At 46.4% G+C, this 7,782-nt stretch overlaps 1 protein-coding gene across 1 annotated transcript in view; it reads right to left on the bottom strand.

The window, feature by feature from the left end:
* Window positions 1-2,609: 2,609 nt before the first annotated feature.
* Window positions 2,610-7,782, bottom strand: part of LOC144159597 (glycine receptor subunit alpha-3-like) — a 134,777-nt gene continuing 129,604 nt past the window's right edge. Inside the window, exon 10 of the mRNA XM_077691184.1 lies at window positions 2,610-7,460. Within this exon, the coding sequence (XP_077547310.1) occupies window positions 7,293-7,460 (168 nt within the window). The 3' untranslated portion in view covers window positions 2,610-7,292. The remainder of the gene's footprint in view (window positions 7,461-7,782) is intronic.

The following is a 7,782-nucleotide window of genomic DNA, read 5'->3' as shown; positions in this document are numbered from 1 at the left end:
CGCGGGCCCACATCCACGTGGACCCCATCCCGAAGAACGTGCACCCCGAGTACAACCAAGAACGACGGCAGGCGCGGGCCAAGGCCCTCACCAAGCAACACGCCCAAGACCCGCACGCCCGGTACGTAGACGCTTCGGAATACGAACGAGAAGGCTTTGCGGCAGTGGTCGTTGCGGCGGCTACCGGGACCAAGACAACGGCAGCGAGCGTGCGGTGCACAGACGCCACAGACGCCGAGGAGGTTGCCATCGCTCTGGCGATCTCCGAGGCCGAGTGTCGCACCGTGCTCAGCGACTCGAGGAACGCCGTGCGCAACTTTGCCAAGGGGCGAGTGTGCGCGCCGGCGGCCGCCATCATCGGCAAGCTCAAGCTCCAAGACCGCGGCAGCACCATCCGTATCAAGTGGTTCCCGGCTCACGCGGGCGAGTGTACATCCTCACCGAACCACAACGAGACGGCCCATTCGGCGGCGCGAGCGCTTACCCTCCGCTCCCCCGAGAGTGACCGTTCCGTGTGGTGGTTTGAAACCAAGGACCGAATGACCAGTTATAGCGAAGTTACCAAGTGTTATCGCCTAGCTCGACGGACAATGCCGCCTCCCCACCCGGCACTCAGTCGGGAGGAGGCCGTTATCTTAAGGCAGATACAGACCGGGTCACTCCCCGCCCCGGCAGTGCTACACGTGCTTCACCCAGAACTCTATCCGAGTGGTATGTGCAGTGTTTGTGCAGTGGGTTTGGCGGATCAATGGCACATCATGTGGGACTGCGCCAGGTTCCCGACTGAAGCTACCTCCAGGACATACCCACCCGAACTTCAAAGTGCAGTGCAGTCTACAGACAAGGACACTCAACTATGGGCCGTCCAGCAGGCCCGGGGTGCGCTCGAAAAGCACAAGCCTCACGACCCGCCGCAAACGGGCCGAACTGGGGTATTGCAGAGTAGGGCATAACCCCGGGTCGACGCTTGGCCAACGTCACGACGAGTTAAACCGTCGGTTGCCGGCATCAATAAAGTTATTCCTACCTACCTATCGGGGGAATGTGTGACATAAAACAAAATCAAGAGTCGCTTTCTTCGAAGGTGCAAGCGAATGCATCGTTTTGTTCTATCCTCTGCAAGACAACGGAAGCAAACAGTCTGTAATAGGGCTTGCTGGTTGGTGCAGTCTGAGTCAGGGGTTTTTGTTGCATTCAATCAGAAACATAACTTCTTGACTTCAAAAACGTCTGGCGTCTAGCACCGTCAGTGTCGCATCCCAGCTTCTTTGATGCGATGATAACGCGTAATTTTGCAGCTTCCTCAGCAAAGGAGACCAAGAGTTGAGAATATTTAGGCACAGTGAGCTCTTTTTCACATCGGAACACTTTTTGTATTCGTTGACGTGGCTAAACAGCAAATTTTTTGTCTGTTACTTCGGAATTATAGGCAGAGCTTTTGCTAGGCAGGTGTCCTGAGAAAGCCCCAAAGGAGGGCGAAGGCAACTTACAAAAGGGAAAAATGATAGCGAGGTGTCCTATATTGTCTAGTTCCTGTCTATCGCCCGTATCCCCCGTCTCCTCCGAAAGAAGACGCGCTTTTCTCCAACATTTAAATTAGGTTTAACATTCTAGAAAGAAGACGGTGGGGGAACGCCGTAGTAAACATGTCTGTCTGACTTTTCAAGGATATACTGCGGCATGCCTGTCTTGAGAATAAAAACAACCCTTTGGCATACATTTCTCACAAGTTAAACAGGGCAAGAAGCGCGCCTCTTTCCGGTTGAGTGCCCTGCGCTCAACTTTCTTGTTGTGAACAGGTTATGTATCACGAACAATAGAGATATCGTGTGGCGATGCTTCGATTGAAAAGAAAAAAAAAACGCTGATCAGGAGACGTGGCTTGTACACCGTTTCCAGATTTTCGAAGGGTTGAAACAGGCAGGATTAGTGTAACAACGTGTAAAACACGAAGGACGTGACAGACAGATGCGCCGGTTGTTTCTGCTGTCGCGTACTTAGTCTTTCAAAGCTAAGCTTCAGTGTTCTCACTAATGGTGTCTGTAACGAGAAAACGCTGACGTGAACGAAAAAACGCTTCCAGTGGTCGGAATCGAACCTGTGTCTTTCGCGTTATGAAGACGGCACCTATCCGCTTGCCCCATCTTGAAACGGTGGAAGCGTTTTAGAAAACGTAGACGACAACCATAGAATCCACCACGAGAAAGATTCGCGTTCAACCATCGCCGTCGTTTGACGGAGGGGTGCATGATTATTTTGCTGCGTTTAACGGTGATCTAGCATTAGTGCTTTTTAGGAGCTACTTTCACGTTTGTGAAGTTATAATGAAGGTAACTTTTTCGGTTGAATTAGTTTACCTTCAGTTCCGGCAGTGCGTTTAAACACAAAGTTCGCTGACAAAACTTCGGGAGCAGCAGAAATGTTACAAAAGAGATTCCAATTCGCTATAATGTCGAAAGTGAGTACAGGCTTCGCCAAGTGATAACTCTAGGCATACAAATAGATAAGAAGCGTGCAACCTTACCTTTAGGATACCTTCACTACGCAAAGGTGAACATGAACGACAAAAAATAGGCAACAACGCATTTATTTGCTTTGTACAACTCGAAACCTTTTTAGATGAACAAACTAGCTAAAACAATGTTCTCTGCTTCTACGAATGTGGTTTGTTCAGAGCCATCATCATATTTTTTTCTGCGGCTCTTTTAAAACATGTATTTTCTTGAGAAAATATCTTTCTTGGTGGAGTGGTCACGGGTGTGTCTACGTCCGTGATCTTCGGGATAGCGGATCATGTTTTGGTTTAGCTAAGTCAAGTATTCCTTGACTCTGCAGGCTAAATATAGCGGATGCTTCTCTAAATGACGTCTGAAGAAATATGAATAAACATTAGAAAAATTGCAGGGAAAGATAGAAGATGCGAAGGTGAGAAACGTCGCAGCAGGGGTGGGGTGATTAGCATATTCCAGGACGTAAGCTTACGGATAATCGGTAATTTCACTTTCAGATTGCTCAGAGGTTTCCTCTAAGCTATATCTGAGATTGTGGGGATAGAAAATACGACATATGTAAATGTAATATCTATATTTTTTTACAAATGACTGTTTCTGTGTTACTCTGAGATAAAGAAATTGGGTGGTATTATTTGGCGGAAAGGAAGAATTGCTCAGTCGTTCGCCATCGACCTTTGTCGACTTGAGTTGAACAACACTTCAAAGTCTTTGACAACGGAAAGCAATGGCCAAAGAGGTTCAACTTTTTAAGTGACAAACTGTATATTTTCTTCACAAAAATTCACGCTCTGCCCATTTTTTACTTTTCGGCGAAAAACAAATCAGTCAAAAAGCTGCAAACAAGGTAGGTCAGACCCTTGTGTCAACGCAGGCTACCTCGGTTTTTATGTTGGTGCGCCAACTTTCATGCTGTGTAATTTTCTTCTGAAGACGTTGCACGCCGAATAAAACTATTTCCTGTTCACAGTTTTCTGGAGATACCTTGTAAAAGAACAAAAATGGGAGACTGGCACAAATGTCATTGATTAGTGACGCGCTAGCCATTAAATCTCAATACAAACGCCAATCAAATCCTGGTTCTTCCTCAGACATGCATGCTTTATTCAGGCACGACAGCTTTGCGTAGGTGCTGTCACGGTAAAATATTGCAGGTATTTATCCGTGTAAACCTGCGTAAAAGAAGAGGGGCGACAAGGGGAAATACAGGCACGAACGCTTCACTTCTCTGCAGCCCGGGACTGCATAATGTGGCGTTGATGTTCAAAAGAAGCGCCACAACCCATATCACGCCACTCACACAGAGACGGTGACAATTTTCCACACAGCCTTCTTGTCTTAAAGTGATACTCAGGTGATTCGTAGCGCGTTGACGACTACACATGACAAATTCAAATACAAGAACTCTTATTTCGGCTCACGTCAACGTTAAAATAGCGGCTTGCCTTCTGCATTGCCCGCGAATAACTAGTCAAACGCGAAGGAACACACAGGAAAGTGGATAGTTCTCCGAGGAACGCCATGCACTCTGACAACACCACTGGTATTTTCCGACACACAATATCAACAAATGTATAAGCTGACTTTTTACGCGCCGCCGAGCCCCTTGACAGTTTCTACCAAAATTATTGGATGTTAACACCCACCAAGTGCTCATAGCTTTTATTTCAGTTTCGGCGCGTTATCTGGTACGGACACTTCAGAAACAGAAATAAGAACTTGAAGTCTGCAGTTTTTAACACGCAGTTAGCAGAAAACTCGTCGTATAATTAAAGCCTCAGCATGTCGCTAGCAGCATGGTTCGGTGGAACCCTAAATCAGTAAGTTTACGCGTGCCTTGCGAGTTCTATCAGTCACTGCTAAAACAAGAGTAAGGAAGCTGCTGATTGCACTTACTCTGAAAAATGCGTTATAATAATTACTGCAAAAACAGTACACCAAGTCACTTTCGTCGCATGTGAAATGAAACCGAGAAAAAATTCAATTTATAATATCTCACACGGCACAATTTGGTTTATGTGCGAAAAAGGCCGACCTCACCACGCCCGGAGCTTACGCACTAGGGTTATTCAGGTTACGCGCCCCAGAAAGAGATACGGTATGCAGAAAACGTGGATATGCTGCGGCACGCCGGAAAACGCTGAGTCTAAGCTACACGCTTCGTTAAGTCATACACGCCTCGTTAAGTCATACACGCTTCGTTAAGTCAGACGCTTCGTTAAGCCGATCATATTTTCTCAAAGTTGTGTCGAGAGTGATTAATGAAATTATTGAGTATGCGTTTGGTTGCGTGGCCGAATCTATAATAAATCCAGGGGGACGTGAGCTTGTAATATCATGGTGTGGTCGTTGAGTCGTTGTGATCGCTTTTTTACGTAGGCCTTAGAGTGCCTTTCCCGCGCATTAGTTGCGCACCCTTGCCCAAGAAGTTGCCTGAGCTAACTATAAACACGGTAGCGAATTTTGCTGGCAGACTCAGTTCGACACAGTCACCGATGGCACATCGATCCAAGCCGGCAAGCCAGCAATGTTTAGCTATCGCCTATACCCCTTCAGGCGGCAAAATACGCCTCCATTCGGTCAGAAGCTGACGCGTGGTTTGGTTAGAAAGCATCATGCAGTGGAGACGCAGTGATAATTTTCACTTGTGCGGCTCAGCAGACGGGACACATCAAAAAGTAAAGCCTAGCAGCGGTTTTTCTGGACAATAAATAAATTATTTCACACCCAAAAGTTGCCTATTTCAACTTCCGTTTTTGAGCCATGGCGAAAACCACCATTCTTAGATCGCCTCTGAAGAAAAGAATACTTACTAGCTATCATTTAGGAACACTTGTTGACTCGTGTGGTATATGGCTTTATTAACTGAGATAGGGTTGCCCTCAAATAGTTACAAATTAAAGTGCAGTCGCTGATTTGTTCCACGCAGCTTCCTTGCACCAAGTTTTCCGGAATGCTTTACGCTGTGCGTGGGGAATGTTGAACATGCCATCCGTGTTTAGCCCTTGAGTAGATCCATACCCACTCTGTTATGCGTTACCGATGAGTAGGTCAAATTTGGAAGTGCGCGATTTATTAACCTTTGTTGCACAGGGTTTTCCGGGACACTCTTAGTTTTGAAAAAAAAATATAAGCTTTAAAGCTTCTTGATTCTGTATAGCCGTTTCAGCCCTGGGGAAACTGAATGTCATGCTAGCACTCTCTGGGCCCATAACCTACCATCCCACAAAGCAATATTCAAGGTGAAACGTCCGATTATTACAGTAACGTGTGTCATTGATGTGGATGAAATACCTAATAAGCAGACATTGGTGCTGAAGGGCCACCGCTGGCGAGATCGGCCTTTTGGAGTCCTTTCCGGAAACTAAATTTTATGAAAGCGTGTGCGTTTGGCACTACCGCGAGGGCAACCGAAACGAACTAAAAAATCCTTACATTTCCAGATTTTTCGAAAACCGGTTCGGGTGCTACTACTTAAGAAGAGAGAAGTTGTCTCAAAGGCCGTTTTTAAGTTCTAAAACAGTAGGGTGATCACATAACCATTTTTAAGAATTCTAGGATCTCTCAAGCTACATTTGATCCTCGTGGTTAACGTTTGGGAAAGTGAGTTGAAGTTTTACAGAGTTTAACTGTGTGCCACGAAAAGGCTCTAATCTGCTTGCCCTTGAGGATCTGTATCAACGTGAGTTCATGAATAGAACTTATCATCGAACGTGGGAAGAATATAGACGTTCACAGCCGGTGCACAGTCAAAGAGTTTCGTCGACTTGCACCCATAGCAGTCATGGTCGTCGCGGCACTCTGTTTTTTTCACTTGGACGACCACTCCACGACGCTTGCGGATGGCAGCCCACCATGAATGGCGATTTGCTGTCAGCGGTAAGTTAAAAGCCAAGGGCCAGTGGACGGTCTCAGTCTCTCACAAGTGCCCGCGAAGTGGGCGCACTGTTCGCGGAGTTCACAGAAAACACTGTACACATTTTTACATGCTAGTCTTTTGCTACACAGAACAAGCACAGTAGAGAGCACACTCAGTCCCCGAAAGCAGAACTGCAGAGCGAGCAAACACAAAAAGCAAGCAGTACGTCGAGTTTTCACACATCATGGGATAATCTGAAATATTTAGTGGAGATGAGACTCTCATGTTACTGCTGAATTTTTTGTGTTGCCGTAGAAGAGTGAATGATCACCATGGCTTGTGTGTACCTCGAAGCATTTATCACATTTTTGTTCTTAATCGAGAGACTATCTAGTGCCTCATTATTTTGGTGGGCATGAGCTGAGATAGGCAAAATGGTGTCATTTGCTCCGTTCGTTGCACCTTGTAGTGGAAACGTTTTCTTACACCGACCTTCCAAATGAGTGGTCATCCTTTCTAAGTGGGGAAAATATTAATGTTCGTGGACAGGGCGCCTAACGCCTGTTGTTCGAAGTGCCGTAAGCATGAATACAGGCGTTATGAACACTCCCAACTTCAAACATCGTTAGCGAGTTTCATTCTAGTTTGTGCTAACAAAGACGGCTAGTTTTCTTTGTGAAGCAGTACATTCAAATCTTGCGAGCTTACTCCTCTTAGTTTTGATCCGATATGCCAGAACTGACGTTATCGTGCTTGGGTTTTGTTTGAAAGCATTGGTAGCAACTTCTCCGAAAGGTGGCAGATCCATCCTTCACGTGGCTGCGTTATCTACAATGTAATGACTGTACATCGCGCAGTTACAAAGAGTTCATAATAGATGCAGACGTCACTGGCAATACAGCAGCGTCCGGGCTTCTTGTGGTTCAGGAATCCACGTAGAGCGACCAGTAGATGCAGTTAAGTAGGACGAAAGACGTGGGAAACACGACGCGGCTGATCTTGTCCACAAGCATTGCTCTCTGTCGGCACTCACAGGCAATAGTTTCGGGGGGTTTGGGAGGCTTGGTGCCATTCGGCATGCCGGATGTCTCCTGCGAGAAGAGAGAATAAAAAGGAACAAGGCAGGGTGATTTGCAACACTACATCGTCCTTTCCAGATCTGCAGGAACCGTGATACCGATGATGAGATCATTTCTAATGCTTCTGCTAGCGATAGCATTCACAAATATAGAACCCCGAAAACTGGCAACGTCTTTTTTTTCTGCTTAGGTTGCAAATCTCATGCGTAAGACAAGAGTTAGCAGCAGTTGCTCGAAGTGGGAAAGATTGCAGAATTACATCACGTACGTTGTCTCTCTGTGTGGTATTCACTGCTGCTATGATTGAACTCGATTTTGTGGCCCGGTTGTGAAC

The sequence above is a fragment of the Haemaphysalis longicornis genome, unplaced genomic scaffold, assembly GCF_048455015.1.
Source record: "Haemaphysalis longicornis isolate Haplotype H1 unplaced genomic scaffold, Haemaphysalis longicornis Haplotype H1 scaffold_10, whole genome shotgun sequence".
NCBI lineage: Eukaryota > Metazoa > Arthropoda > Arachnida > Ixodida > Ixodidae > Haemaphysalis > Haemaphysalis longicornis.
This window is presented reverse-complemented; position numbering and strand designations above follow the sequence as displayed.